Here is a 15,741-nt window from a genome sequence, read left to right on the forward strand (position 1 = left end):
GCTGTTCTTTCTCAGATCCAATGGATAAAAAATTAGAGGGTTATCTTAAGAAAATGTTTGTTCAACAGGGTTTTATATTGCAGCCTCTTGCATGCATTGCGCCTGTCACGGCTGCAGTGGCATTCTGGTTTGAGTCTCTGGAAGAGGCGATTCGCACAGAGCCGTTGGATGAGGCCTTGAGCAAAGTTAGAACCCTTAAGCAAGCTAATGCGTTTGTTTCAGATGCCGTAGTACATCTAACCAAACTTACGGCTAAAAATTCCGGATTCGCCATACAGGCGCGCAGAGCGCTCTGGCTTAAATCCTGGTCAGCGGATGTAACTTCCAAGTCTAAACTACTTAACATTCCTTTCAAAGGGCAGACCTTATTCGGGCCCGGCTTGAAGGAAATTATTGCTGACATTACGGGAGGTAAGGGCCACGCCCTTCCTCAGGACAGGGCCAAACCAAAGGCCAAACAGTCTAATTTTCGTGCCTTTCGTAACTTCAAGGCAGGAGCAGCATCGACTTCCTCCGCTCCAAGACAGGAAGGAACTACTGCTCGTTAAAGACAAGGTTGGAAAGGCAACCAGTCATGGAACAAGGGCAAGCAGGCCAGAAAGCCTACTCCCGCCCCTAAGACAGCATGAAGTCAGGGCCCCCTATCCAGAGACGGATTTAGTGGGGGGCAGACTTTCTCTCTTTGCCCAGGCTTGGGCAAGAGATGTGCAGGATCCCTGGACGTTAAAGATTATATCTCAGGGATACCTTCTGGATTTCAAATCCTCTCCTCCACAAGGGAGGTTCCATCTTTCGAGGTTATCGACAAACCTAGTAAAGAGAGAGGCATTTCTACAATGTGTACAAGACCTCTTAATCATGGGGGTGATCCACTCAGTTCCGCGATCGGAACAGGGACAAGGATTTTACTCAAATCTATTTGTGGTTCCCAAAAAAGAGGGAACCTTCAGACCAATCTTGGACTTAAAGATCTTAAACAAATTCCTAAGGGTACCATCGTTCAAGATGGAAACCATTCGAACCATCCTACCCATGATCCAAGAGGGTCAATATATGACCACGGTGGACTTAAAGGATGCTTACCTTCATATACCGATTCACAAAGATCATTATCGGTACCTGAGGTTTGCCTTTCTAGACAGGCATTACCAGTTTGTGGCTCTTCCCTTCGGGTTAGCCACGGCCCCGAGAATTTTTACGAAGGTTCTGGGCTCACTTCTGGCGGTACTAAGACCACGAGGCATAGCGGTGGCTCCGTACCTAGACGACATTCTGATACAAGCTTCAAGTTTTCAGAATGCAAAGTCTCATACAGAGATAGTTCTAGCATTTCTGAGGTCGCATGGGTGGAAAGTGAACGTGGAAAAGAGTTCTCTGTTACCACTCACACGGGTTCCTTTTCTAGGGACTCTTATAGATTCTGTAGAGATGAAGATTTACCTGACGGAGTCCAGGTTATCAAAGATTCTCAATGCTTGCCGTGTCCTTCATTCCATTCCAAGCCCATCGGTAGCTCAGTGCATGGAGGTAATCGGCTTAATGGTTTCGGCAATGGACATAGTGCCATTTGCGCGCCTGCATCTCAGACCGCTGCAACTATGCATGCTCAGTCAATGGAATGGGGATTACTCAGATCTGTCCCCTTTGCTAAATCTGGACCAGGAGACCAGAGATTCGCTTCTCTGGTGGTTGTCACCGGTTCATCTGTCCAAAGGAATGACCTTTCGCAGGCCAGATTGGACGATTGTAACAACGGATGCCAGCCTTCTAGGCTGGGGAGCAGTCTGAAATTCCCTGAAGGCTCAGGGATCGTGGACTCAGGAGGAGAAACTCCTCCCAATAAACATTCTAGAATTAAGAGCAATATTCAATGCTCTTCTGGCTTGGCCTCAGTTAGCAAAGCTGAGGTTCATCAGATTTCAGTCGGACAATATCACGACTGTGGCTTACATCAATCATCAAGGGGGAACCAGGAGTTCCCTAGCGATGTTGAAAGTCTCGAAGATAATTTGCTGGGCAGAGTCTCACTCTTGCCACCTGTTAGCGATTCACATCCCAGGCGTAGAGAACTGGGAGGCGGATTTCCTAAGTCGCCAGACTTTTCATCCGGGAGAGTGGGAACTTCACCCGGAGGTATTTGCTCAACTGATTCGTCGTTGGGGCAAACCGGATCTGGATCTCATGGCATCTCGCCAGAATGCGAAGCTTCCTTGTTACGGATCCAGGTCCAGGGACCCGGGAGCGGTGCTGGTAGATGCATTAGCAGCCCCTTGGGTTTTCAGCATAGCTTATGTGTTTCCACCATTTCCGTTGCTACCTCGGCTGATTGCCAGGATCAAACAGGAGAGGGCATCGGTAATTCTGATAGCGCCTGCGTGGCCACTCAGGACCTGGTATGCAGACCTAGTGGACATGTCGTCCTGTCCACCATGGTCTCTTCCTCTGAGGCAGGACCTTCTAATTCAGGGTCCTTTCAACCATCCAAACCTAATTTCTCTGAGGCTGGAAATTGAACGCTTGATTCTATCAAAGCGTGGGTTTTCGGATTCGGTTATTGATACATTAATACAGGCTCGGAAACCTGTGACAAGAAAAATTTACCATAAGATATTGCGTAAATATTTATATTGGTGCGAATCCAAGAGTTACTCATGGAGTAAGGTTAGGATTCCTAGGATATTAGCTTTTCTACAAGAGGGTTTAGAAAAGGGTTTATCCGCTAGTTCGCTAAAGGGATAGATTTCAGCTCTGTCTATTCTTTTACACAAATGTCTGGCGGAGCATCCAGACGTCCAGGCCTTTTGTCAGGCTTTGGCTAGAATTAAGCCTGTGTTTAAAGCTGTTGCTCCTCCGTGGAGCTTAAACTTGGTTCTTAAAGTTCTTCAGGGTGTTCCGTTTGAACCCCTTCATTCCATTGATATTAAGCTTTTATCTTGGAAAGTTTTGTTTTTGATGGCTATTTCCTCGGCTCGAAGAGTATCTGAGTTATCTGCCTTACATTGTGATTCTCCTTATCTGATCTTTCATTCAGATAAGGTAGTTCTGCGTACTAAACCTGGATTTTTACCTAAGGTTGTTTCTAACAGGAATATCAATCAAGAGACTATTGTTCCATCATTATGTCCTAATCCTTCTTCAAAGAAGGAACGTCTTTTGCATGATCTAGACGTGGTCCGTGCTCTGAAGTTCTACTTACAGGCAACTAAAGATTTTAGACAAACTTCTTCTCTGTTTGTCGTTTACTCTGGACAGAGGAGAGGTCAAAAGGCTTCGGCTACCTCTCTCTCTTTTTGGCTTCGTAGCATAATACGTTTAGCCTATGAGACTGCTGGACAGCAGCCTCCTGAAAGAATTACAGCTCATTCCACTAGAGCTGTGGCTTCCACCTGGGCCTTTAAGAATGAGGCCTCTGTTGAACAGATTTGCAAGGCTGCAACTTGGTCTTCACTTCATACTTTTTCCAAATTTTACAAATTTGACACTTTTGCTTCTTCGGAGGCTGGTTTTGGGAGAAAGGTTCTACATGCAGTGGTTCCTTCAGTTTAATGTTCCTGCCTTTTCCCTCCCATCATCCGTGTACTTAGCTTTGGTATTGGTATCCCATAAGTAATGGATGACCCGTGGACTGAACACACTTAACAAGAGAAAACATAATTTATGCTTACCTGATAAATTTATTTCTCTTGTAGTGTGTTCAGTCCACGGTCCGCCCTGTCTTTTTTTAAGGCAGGTTCTAAATTTTAAAATTTTAACTCCAGTCACCACTGCACCTTATAGTTTCTCCTTTCTCGTCTTGTTTCGGTCGAATGACTGGATATGACATGTGAGGGGAGGAGCTCTATAGCAGCTCTGCTTGGGTGATCCTCTTGCAACTTCCTGTTGGGAAGGAGAATATATCCCATAAGTAATGGATGACCCGTGGACTGAACACACTACAAGAGAAATAAATTTATCAGGTAAGCATAAATTATGTTTTTATCCCACATCCCAAGGCACTCGTGGATTATAGGGTTGGTAATTTCTAAATTTTGTCGGCAATGAGGAGGGATCCAGATTAAGTCTGGTAGGTGGATGTGGTGTGGTAGAGAGGCCTGTTCGATAACTTTCCATTTGCTAGGGGATTTTATTGCCCCCCATTGTAATACATGTGTTAACATTGCCCCCTCATAGTAACGGAAAATAGGTGATTCTGCAGAATTTTGTGAGTCACCCTAGGTTTGTGCTGCCAAATGTACTTAGTAAATTCACTCTGGAATTGGTGGAGCAAATGTCTCGGAATTCTAACTGGAAGGCACCTGAAGAGAGAGAGAGAGAGAGAGAGAGGGAGAGGTTATTTTAGGTAAGAAGGACATTTTAAGGGCTCTTAACAAATGATTTAAGAATTCTGGAAGACTTTTTCGGAATCTTAGTGGCGTTATGGTTAATCGCCTGTAATCTATCAATAAATTCCCTCACCTAACTTCACTATTTCAAAAATAATTCTGATTCTTAAAAAAGGTAAAGACCCTGAAGTAATCGACTCCTATCGTCCGATATCTTTATTAAATTCGGACTATAAAATATTTACCTACATATTAGCACGTATATTGAAAGTAATTATGGGCTCGCTGATTCATGGGGACCAGGTCGGCTTCATGTCACAAAGAAATATGCTGGCAAATATTCGTAAAATATTTGTCTTGATAGATTCTCTCTCAAACTCTACAGGTAAGATATGCCAAGACTCTATTTTATCTGTCGATGCCCACAAATCATTTGACTCCATTATCTGGGATCACCTGTTTACAGACTAGTTTGGGTTTAATGCCCAGTTCTTGGATTGTATTTGTGCTTTATATATTAATGCAACCTCTATATTAAAGGGACAGTCTAGGCCAACATAAACTTTCATGATTCAGATAGAGCATGTAATTTTAAACAATTTTCCAATTTACTTTTATCACCAATTTTGTTTTGTTCTCTTGGTATTCTTAGTTGAAAGCTTAACCTAGGAGGCTCACATGCTAATTTCTTAGACCTTGAAGGCCACCTCTTTTCAGAATGCATTTTAAGTTTTTCACCACTAGAGGGTGTTATTTCATGTATTTCATATAGTTTACACTGTGCTCGTGCACGTGAAGTTATCTGGGAGCAGGCACTGATTGGCTAAACTGCAAGTCTGTCAAAAGAACTGAAATAAAGGGGCAGTTTGCAGAGGCTTAGAAACAAGATAATCACAGAGGTTAAAAATATATAAATATAACTGTGTTGGTTATGCAAAACTGGGGAATGGGTAATAAAGGGATTATCTATCTTTTAAAACAATAAAAATTCTGGTGTAGACTGTCCCTTTAATGGTTAATGGCTCAGACACTAGTTCCTTTCCGATTACTACAGGAATGTGGCAGGGGTGTTCAATCTCCCCTCTACTTTTTAATTTGGCAAATGAACCACTTGCTGTTATTCTTAGGGATAATTTAAAAGGGATTATGGTAGGTAACAAATCTATTAAACTTTTACTCTATGCAGATGACCTGCTATTGTTTCTTAATGATACTCAAAAAGAGATACCCAAGATCTTAGATATTATATCGGAATTCGGTTCGTTCTTGGGTTACACAATTAATGAAACTAAATGTAGAACTTCTTTGGTTGAGGGATCGTTTGCAGAAACACTATATACCCCCTTTTAAAATAGCAGTACAATTTATTACATACTTAAGATTAATAATTAAGATTAGTACTAATCCTGGGGAATGGTATACTTTAAACTATTTGCCTTTATTTGATGAAATTGGCTAGCCTTCTGCTTTCAATTACTGCGAGAATTAATTTAATCAAGATTATTATCCTACCTAAGCTTCTATATTTTATGCAAAATATTCCCATTCTTATAACAAAAATGAATCTTAACTTTTTGGATCAATGTGTGAGATGTTTTATCTGGGGGGTAGGTAGCAAGCGAATTGCCTTACATAAATTATCACAATTAAGACAATTTGGTGGATTGGCATTACCTAACTTTGCTTTATATGATTAGTATTTCTCCAACATAGGTGTGTCCGGTCCACGGCGTCATCCTTACTTGTGGGATATTCTCTTCCCCAACAGGAAATGGCAAAGAGCCCAGCAAAGCTGGTCACATGATCCCTCCTAGGCTCCGCCTTCCCCAGTCATTCTCTTTGCCGTTGTACAGGCAACATCTCCACGGAGATGGCTTAGAGTTTTTTAGTGTTTAACTGTAGTTTTTATTATTCAATCAAGAGTTTGTTATTTTAAAATAGTGCTGGTATGTACTATTTACTCTGAAACAGAAAAGAGATGAAGATTTCTGTTTGTAAGAGGAAAATGATTTTAGCAACCGTTACTAAAATCGATGGCTGTTTCCACACAGGACTGTTGAGAGGAATTAACTTCAGTTGGGGGAACAGTGAGCAGACTTTTGCTGCTTGAGGTATGACACATTCTAACAAGACGATGTAATGCTGGAAGCTGTCATTTTCCCTATGGGATCCGGTAAGCCATTTTTATTACAGAAAGAAAAAAAAGGGCTTCACAAGGGCTTTTTAAGACTGTAGACATTTTCTGGGCTAAATCGATTTATATATAAACATATGGATTGGCTCACTGGTGGGAGTTATGTGATGTTTCTCGAAGCAGAACAAAATTAAATTTATCCTTTCTCCCTGAGTGCCCTATTGCATTGTCCTAAAAGATATATTCCAAAGAAAATAAAAAACAAAAAAACAATGCTTCATATTATATTAGCCTGGCAGGATATACGACGCAGACTAGACTGTGATCCGTATAGTTCTGATTTATTGCCTATTATAGGGGATCCACAGTTTTCCCCTGGTTTGTATTATCAAGCATTTGGGAGATGGGCTTGTGCCGGGTTAATCTATTTAACACTAGTAAAGGAAGTTGGATCCTATAATTTAAATACATTTGAAAAGCTTAAAGAGTGCTTTCAGCTACAGAACTCGGACTTCTATGCATATTTACAAGTTAGACATTGGTACTGTGAAATTACTAAAGATAGTAAAACTGCTTGGACACACTCAGGTTTGAAAATGGGACTGTCACTTTTTAAAGTAGGTAAACGTTCTATTAAGTATTGGTATAAAATGGTCCTTTCTAAATATGGGTAGTTTAATATAGTAGATATTTGTTCAAAATGGCAATCAGATATTCCAAATTTGGATGAAGACAAAGTGAAATATAGTATAATTGCTTTAGAAGAAGCTACATTATCTGCAAACTGGCGCGAAATCCACGTAAAAATCTTAAATAGAGCATATATCACGCCAGCTAGAATAAATAAATGGTCTCCGCAAGCTTTAAATTTATGTCCTCGATGTAGTTCATCGGAAGCTGACCTGGTCCATATGTTTTGGAGTTGCCCAAAAATTAAACAATTTTGGAAACGTATACAATTTTGGCTAGGTAAAGTGATTTTTACAAATTTTGTAATTGAACTTCAGCATATATTTTTTCTAGTGGATACGTGGGATAAATCTATTAATAGAGAGTTTATCAATACAACAATTTTAGGTGGGAGATATCTCCTCTTTAAAAATTGGAAGAAAAAAAGGGAGCCCACTATTAATAACCGACCATTTCTTTTATAATCTCAATATATAATAGAACAGTTTGATAATGTAAATAACTCGGAAACGCAGCAAATTAAATTTGTTACAAAATGGATTGACTTTGTCAAGTTATATAAAAATCATAATGTACAGAGGCAGTTATTAACACCTCTAGATAATTTGGTTTTAGACAAATAAATTGATTGGGGGTGGGGCCTTTCCTTTTTTTTTTTCTCTTTTTCTTTTCTCCCCATTATTACTTGCTTTTTATGGTATGGCCCTCCCTCCCCCGATCCCCTCAAATGAAGAATTCTATAATTGATTCCAGTGGTGGTTCCAAATCTTCATATTAAAATAAGGTCGAACCAGTTACATAATAAGGGCTAAGAAGGGGTAAAGAAAGGAAAGTTAATACTAAATCTCCCTTGTTATAACTCCCTGGTTATGTCTTATAAGTTTATCAAAGTGATTTTTTGATTAATTATCTGCTGTATAAATCAAGCTGTTAGACTAGGGGAGTCTTTGGTAATACGCACAAATGTATTTAATTTTGACACAGGTTCTGATTGTTTTTTTATTTTCTTTTATTGCTAAATGATGATAAAATTTCATCGAATTATGTCATAGTATTTACTCTGAATAGCCTTTAAAACAAGTTGTAAATTGCTTGAGTGCTAATTGTTTCTTCTCTGTTTTTTTTTATGTAAGGAACCGTGTCCTAAAAGATGTCAGATGATATTATCTTTGTATGTAACGACCTTTAATAAAAATTAATATATTAAAAAAAAAAGAAAAAGAGAGATTTTGGTACTTGTAACTGAATCCAGAGTTTCTGCTGAGCAGAAAATGTAATCTAATCTAGTATGCGTTTTATGTAGGTGGGAGAAGTGCGTGTAATCCTTGTCTTTAGGATGTAGGGATCTCCAGATTTAGTAGTTAGATTGGGTTATAATGTGTCTAAATTTGAGTGCAAGTTGTTTCGTGTGGAAAGTCTGATTTTGTTTTCTGTTTTTTCTATCGATATTGGGGTCCTAAATCATGTTGAAGTCCCCTGCTAGTATGACTCTGCCAGTTTTGACTCGGTCTACTGCAAGCAACATTTGTTGTAGATATTTAGATTGATGAAAATTGGGGAGGTAGATAGACACCAGTGTGTAGTTGACATGGTCGAGCTTACAGACCAGTATCGGGAATAAGGCTTGGGAACCTTAATGACCTGAATTTGCTCATAGGCAATTCTCTTGTGAATTAATATAGCAGTGCCCCTAGCTTTTTTGGAGAATGGGGCATATTTTAATGTAGTGTAGTCTTTAGAAATGATTTGATGGGGGCGGTCAAATGTCCAATGCGTCTCCTGCAAGAAAACAACATCAGGATTGTGGAATTTGAGAGATCTTGCAAGCAAGCTACGTTTGTGTGGTGAATTTAGACCTCTGTTGTGCGTCAAAAGTTTAAGAGTAGGCATGTACTTTGTAAATTATACGTCACTTGTAACTGTCAGTAGTCAGTAATAATAAATGATGGTCAAAGAAAGAAATATATGGGGGGCTGGAGTTAAGGAGGATAAGAAAGGAGGTAGATGGGAAAGGGATCTGTAAATTGGTGGAAATAGTCCACCACAATGGAACCCTGGCGTGAGCTTCTAGTGTGGGGGGGGGGAGAACAAAAGTTAAAAGCAGGGGCTAACAATGCTAACCCTGCTCTGCAATTACAACATTTCCTAGTATACAGTTGAGATAATGCAATTAGAAGAACAAGAATAATTAGTAAATATGTGCAAAAAAGTTACCAACTTTGAAGTATTGAGGCTATTTTCCGAAGAGAATGTCCAAAATGGGGCATCTCTTACGAAAGAGAGAGAGCCAGAAGAGGTTAAAGGGACATTAAACCCAACATTTTTTCTTTCAGGATTTAGAAAGAGCATGCGATTTTAAACAACTTTCCGATTTACCTCCATTATCTAATTTGGTTCAGTCTCTTGATATATCATAAATAAAGCATATCTAAATAGGCTGAGTAGCTCCTGATTGGTTGCTGCACATAGGTGCTGCGTGTGATTGGCTCACCTATGTGTATTGCTATTTCTTCAACAAAGGCTATCTAAAGAATTAAACAAATTAGATAATAGAAGTAAATTGGAATGTTGTTAAAAAGTGTATTCTCTACCTGAATCATGAAATAAAACTCTTTGGTTGCATGTCCCTTTAAGTTCAAGTGATACCTTGAGGTTGGGTGGTTTTAGACCTTTTTGCTCTTTGTTCCTTACTAGTCCACTCGGGAGCTGAAGCTCTGTTTCGGGTTTGTAGTCGGTTGCCGAGGTGGCGAAACCATCTGCAAGCCCCAAGATGTTAGAAGAGCTAGACCTTGGTGAAGAGAGTAGATCACATGGGTTTGGTTATCTTTTGTGATAACAAAATTGGTTGGATAGCCCCATCGATATTTAATATTCGCTTTGCGGAGGACAGAGCTAACCGGTTGGTAGGTTTTGCGGTGTTGCAAGGTGTGTACAGATAGATCCGGTAGAAGTTGGATGTCTCTAAATTTCTTAGAGAGCCTGCATCAGTCAGTCTGTTTTCAGTTTCATCTATAAAGACAATCCCGTATCTTGGTTTATCCATAGGTACTGTTCTGGACCTCAAGGCTCTATGAGCTCTTTCCATAGTGTTAACAAGGCCATCTGGAGTACCTATTCTGTATAGAGTTCCCTTAAAAAAAACTTGTAATTCAGTTGTTACAACACTCTCTAGTATATCTCTCAAGTGTATATTGTTCCTACGGGATCTGTCCTCAATGTCGGCTAATTTTAAACTCCAATTGCGTTAGTTGATCGGCTAGATTTTCCGTATAGGAAAGTAACCTGGTCTGATTGACCGCCATGTCATCTTGTTTACATTCGAGAGCGTCCACCCTCTCTCCTATCTCAGAGATATTCTCCTTCAATTCTGCAGAATTACGCTGGATCTCTTGAATGATAGAGCGTGTCTGGTTAGCTAGCATCTTCTGTAAAGTAGATTGCCATCTTTATTCGAGCAGTCCACGGCTTCATTCATTACTTGTGGGAATACAGAACCTGGCCACCAGGAGGAGGCAAAGACACCCCAGCCAAAGGCTCCCCTCATCCCCCAGTCATTGTTTGCCTTTCGTCACAGGAGGATTTCAGAGAAGTGTCGGAAGATACGGAGTAGTCTCTTATGGAGGGTAGTACTCTTCAGAATGGGACTGGAGTTTTAAGTAGACCTGTCAGCCTCTCAGTGAGAGCATTGACAAATGTTAGGGTCTGGAGATGCAGGGAGAGTCTTTCTGCGAAACCACCCAGACTCGTATTAACAGCTCCTTAAGCAATCAGAAAACAGGCAGTGAAACTCGTCAACGCTATCACTGAAGTTCATGTCAGGAGCGATGCTACAACACTGTCAAACTTGAGAAGCCATGTTCCTGTTCCATGGCGTAGATTCTGGTAAGATAGTTTCATTTTTTTTATACCTGTAATGATTACTTTGTGTGAGGCATAGTATATCCACCTGCTCAACTATGTTCCACATGCCTTGATAATATAGTGATATCTAAAAAGAACAAGATGTTAAGTACCACTGAGCCGTGCACCTCTGAGGGGTCTCCGTCCTGCGAGGTGCGTTCCCTACAATCATCTCCGATTACACATGCAGCTCCCCAGTGCTAAGCAGTACTCTTTTTACCCTTTGTTAGACATGCTTGCACTATACTTGTGGCAGGAATATAACCCCCTTACAGCAATGTTATACATAATTGCAAAATGTGCTGTCAGAGTGTCTGTAGCATTCTGTGGCAACAGTGTATGTAACTAACATTGATATAGACAATGTTGTAAAAACTACTGCCAGATGGCTAAAGACACATGCACGCTCCTGAACTCGCCTAGGATCACTTTTTAACAAAGGATACAAAAGAACTTAGCAACTATTGGCGGTGTAGCAACACTTACCTTATAGTGAGTGGTATAAGTGCTGCTAACATGTATTATGTTAAGCTGACTTTAGCTAATAATGATGCTGATCATATTTTTGATGAGCTTTTTTTTTTTTTTTTTTTTTTTTTTTAATTATATATAAAAATATGTTTTGAAAACATTTAAACCTGTCATTTTGTTTGAAAAGCGTTAATAATTGTTTTTGTTAATCTTTAGTCTTATTTCTGTGTCTAGGATAAAGCAAACAAGCGTAGAATGCTTATGGCAATGGACCAGCGCAAAAAGAAATTGAAATTTCTTCGCAACACAAGATTTGATGCTTTTGAACATGTGTGCACACAACTAGGCATCGAATACACATTCCCTCCAGAATATTACAGACGTGTAACCCGGAGGTGGTTGGTAAAGAAGGCTCTTTGCTTAAAGGTGAGGGTTATATTGAGAGTCTGTAAGATCTACAATTAGGTTGGCTCATAGAACACAACCAGAGTGCTCCACGTATATAACACACTGATAGTTAGATTGTGGAATATATTTTACTCGGGGGATTATGTTTTTATAAATACATTTTGGTCACGATCTAGTATATGGTATACATTGTATAATTCCAGGTATTTAAGCTTTCAAAATATTTTTTTTAATATAAATATTTGAACCTGCATCTTATGTGTACTATCTACATCTTTACTATGGTTTTAATTAATTTAACCATTTTATCACACAAGTGTTGTATTATGTATTTGAAATCGTGTGAAAATGTTTTTACTCTTTAAATTACGTTATTTTTTACAAGCCCCTCAGTCCCACAAATTTACTAGTTTTTGCACACCATTGTAAGCACTCACTAGCAAGAAAAACCCACTATGCTATATTTTTTTTTTTTCCCAAAATGGTATGAGGTCCCTCCTTTTTTTTGCTTCCAGATGTCATTATTTTTTGTTCTGTCGTCCAAACAGCACTGATAGAGGTACCCAGATGTATTGTGCCAGCTGTTTTATATCATGCACTTCTGGAGCAATCTGTTTTATCATTTGTTAATGTAGATTTTATGAGAATCATTGTATATTGTGTTTATATATATATATATATATATATATATATTGTTTGTAGAGGGTTAAATCTCAGTCCTGCTACAGTCATTTGTGATAGGACCTGTAACTACTTGTGGTTTGCAGGTGATCAAAATTGTGGTGCAACAATGGTGAACCAATAAACTGATCTCAAGAAATTGTACTTCACATTACTTGAAATAGGAAGCACGTATGATCTTAGTTGCAGCATCTTAACCCTGTTCTAGTTTCTTGCAATCTGTTTGTATACCCATGAAAACCCTTTTTTCTGTACACCTGACTTGACCTAGTGTAACGTCATAACCCCAGTCACAATTCGGGGTAAACTCTTTGTGTACAAGTTAATATAAACTAGTGCCAATACAATATAAAATTCAGTATTTTCCCTATTAGAGGAAATTCACAGGTTTCCCTTCTGGAGCTCCCACACTCTGACCACAAACTCCCTCAACACACACTTGACCCTTTTTGCATCAGGCATTTCACGTATACGAGTGTTCCTGCTCCTTAATCCTGGACCCTCCAGTAATTTTAACTTCTGCTGTAGTAATTTAACAGGTAGAGGAGGTAAGGGTTAATGCTCTAGGAGAGTGGACGTAAATAATAGTGGGGGGGGGGCAGTGCATTAACCGTAAATAACATTGGTTACAGGTTGTGGTTATGGTTAATAGTTTAGGGAGGGTATAGGGTAGGTGGTTTATAATGATGGGGGATTAGGTAAAAGGTCCTTGGTGATATTATGGCAACAGTTGGTCTGATCTCCCAATAAGTCAAAATAATAAAATTAAAAAATGTGTGTGTACATATACATTTTTTTTAAACAGTTTTTTAAATATATGATAGGAAATGTGTTTTTCATAGGAAATTTGATATAATACATTGCACTTTGTTTTTAATTATTCAGGTGTATGAAGAGGTAAAGAAGCTACGGGCTGCAGGACTATTAAGGAATAAGAGACCTACACAAACAAAACCACATGAAAAGCCGAAGGAAACGCAAGGAACTCCTGTGTAAACTAGACTATATAGACACAATTGACACAAATCACCCCAAAAGGGCAGAGGAGGCTTCAAATACAGTATCCCACAAAAGTAAGTACACCCCTCACATTATTGTAAATATTTTATTATATCTTTTCATTTGACAACACTGAGGAAATGACACTTGGTAGTGAGCGTACAGCCTGTATAACAGTGTAAATTTGCTGTCCCCTCAAAATAACTCAACACACAGCCATTAATGTCTAAACCGTTGGCAACAAAAGTGAGTACACCCCTAAGTGGAAATGTCAAAATTGGGCCCAAAATGTCTATTTTGTATGGCCACCAATATTTTCCAGCACTTCCTTATCCCTCTTGGGCATGGAGTTCAACAGAGCTTCACAGGTTGCCACTGGAGTCCTCTTCCTCTCCTCGATGACAACATCATGGAGCTGGTGGATGTTAGAAACCTTGCACTCCCCCACCTTCCGTTTGAGGATGCTCAATAGGCTTTAGGTCTGGAGACATGTATTGCCCAATAAACACTACATATTGGTTAAAACAAGTGGTTTTATTAAACAATTCAATTAATAATTTGTTAAGCAATACTTTATGCTAGATACTATAAGCAACAATTCAATTACTGAGTTGATAAGCAATACTTTATGCTACATACTATAAGCAACAAATATAATTTACAACATCACCAGATTTCGTATCATATGTTCCACTTTGGCTGGGGATTCCTGTCACTGCAGCCTAAACAATATAGGGATTCTGGGAGTTCATCTTGCCTGGTATCCACACGGCGCCTTTGCCCATGAACAGAGAATCAGAAAAGAGGAAGTCCCAGCTCTCCTTTATACTGTTGCTGAGATAACACTGTGTATATAGTTCTTCTCTTCATAGCTGTGTACGTGTCATTATGTGTGCTGAGAGTTAAGTTTATTCAGACAAATGTTCTTGACATCTTAATAGTGTTTGTGGTTTCCTATTAGGCAGACTTAATTCTTGTCAGCATTAATAATTATATAAGCATGGGGCATTGTAACAACTAGTTAAGGTCTTCAACTAAGATATAGATCTGTTAAAACATTGGTTCATCCAACAATTCACTCATATATGGCCGGCCATATCACACATATCACAACAGGCTGTACACTTACTACTTTACATTATAGCAAAGTTTTATTTCTTCAGTGTTGTCGCATGAAAAGATATAATAAAATATTTACAAAAATGTGAGGGGTGTACTCACTTTTGTTGGATACTGTACATTGCAGCACTTTGCTTATAAGCATTTCTAACCCATCCAAACATTTATTTAATTGGTGCATTTTTATGTATGTGGCATTTCCAAAGCATATCATTTTCTAATATTTTATGTCTACAAATTGTATGAACACCAGAACATCTCTGTCATTTAACACATTGAAAAATATTGTTTTTTTAAAGTGTAATTAAGTATAAGAATGTAGGAATTGCCTCTTATGTGAATATAATAATAAAATGTCCTCTTATGTGAATATAATAATAAAATGTCCACTGGGAGAAGCAACAAATTACAATATGCATAGTTGTTTTTTGCTACCTTTATTTTGGTGCTGACGGTGAATCACCATTTTCATACAAAATGTGTCACTTTCCAGAAAATATCAAGAGATAGTATCTTTTATTTAGTATTATTAAACGTTGATATTAAATTCATATGCCTTTTAGCATTTATTTTGCTTCTGAAGATTTGATGCAAAATGTTTTAAAAACACATTTAAAGGATTTACATGAATTGATCACATTTCATACCCTTGCAAGTACTCAGTCTCCTTAACCTTGTAATAGTGAGGGGGGGCAAGAGGCCTTTCCAACAAGTAATCTCATGTATTTGTCAATGGTCCCACCTCTTGTCTCTGGTCCACACCAATGCTGCCGAAACCTTCCCGGTGGTGAAGTATATAAATTATGTTAACTGCTAAATTTATGAAGCTGCAGGCAGACAAGCTCGAGGCGAACGTATCCACCCACAAATGACACATACAATGAGGCATCACAAGGACGAAATGTAGCATTGCTCAAGAGTTCTCTTGTGCAATCTCGTCCCCTGCTCTTACACAACTAATCATGCAACAGCAGAACATGTCAGGCACCCCAACAAGTTAGTTTGAAGTGATTTATC

At 39.0% G+C, this 15,741-nt stretch overlaps 1 protein-coding gene across 1 annotated transcript in view; it reads left to right on the forward strand.

The window, feature by feature from the left end:
* The window catches only part of MRPS15 (mitochondrial ribosomal protein S15), an 88,540-nt gene extending 73,265 nt beyond the window's left edge, over positions 1-15,275 (forward strand). The window contains exons 7-8 of the mRNA XM_053707126.1: positions 11,752-11,943; positions 13,492-15,275. Coding sequence (XP_053563101.1) covers positions 11,752-11,943; positions 13,492-13,602 — 303 coding nt within the window. The 3' untranslated portion in view covers positions 13,603-15,275. The remainder of the gene's footprint in view (positions 1-11,751; positions 11,944-13,491) is intronic.
* Positions 15,276-15,741: the final 466 nt, after the last annotated feature.

This window comes from Bombina bombina, chromosome 3 (assembly GCF_027579735.1).
Source record: "Bombina bombina isolate aBomBom1 chromosome 3, aBomBom1.pri, whole genome shotgun sequence".
NCBI lineage: Eukaryota > Metazoa > Chordata > Amphibia > Anura > Bombinatoridae > Bombina > Bombina bombina.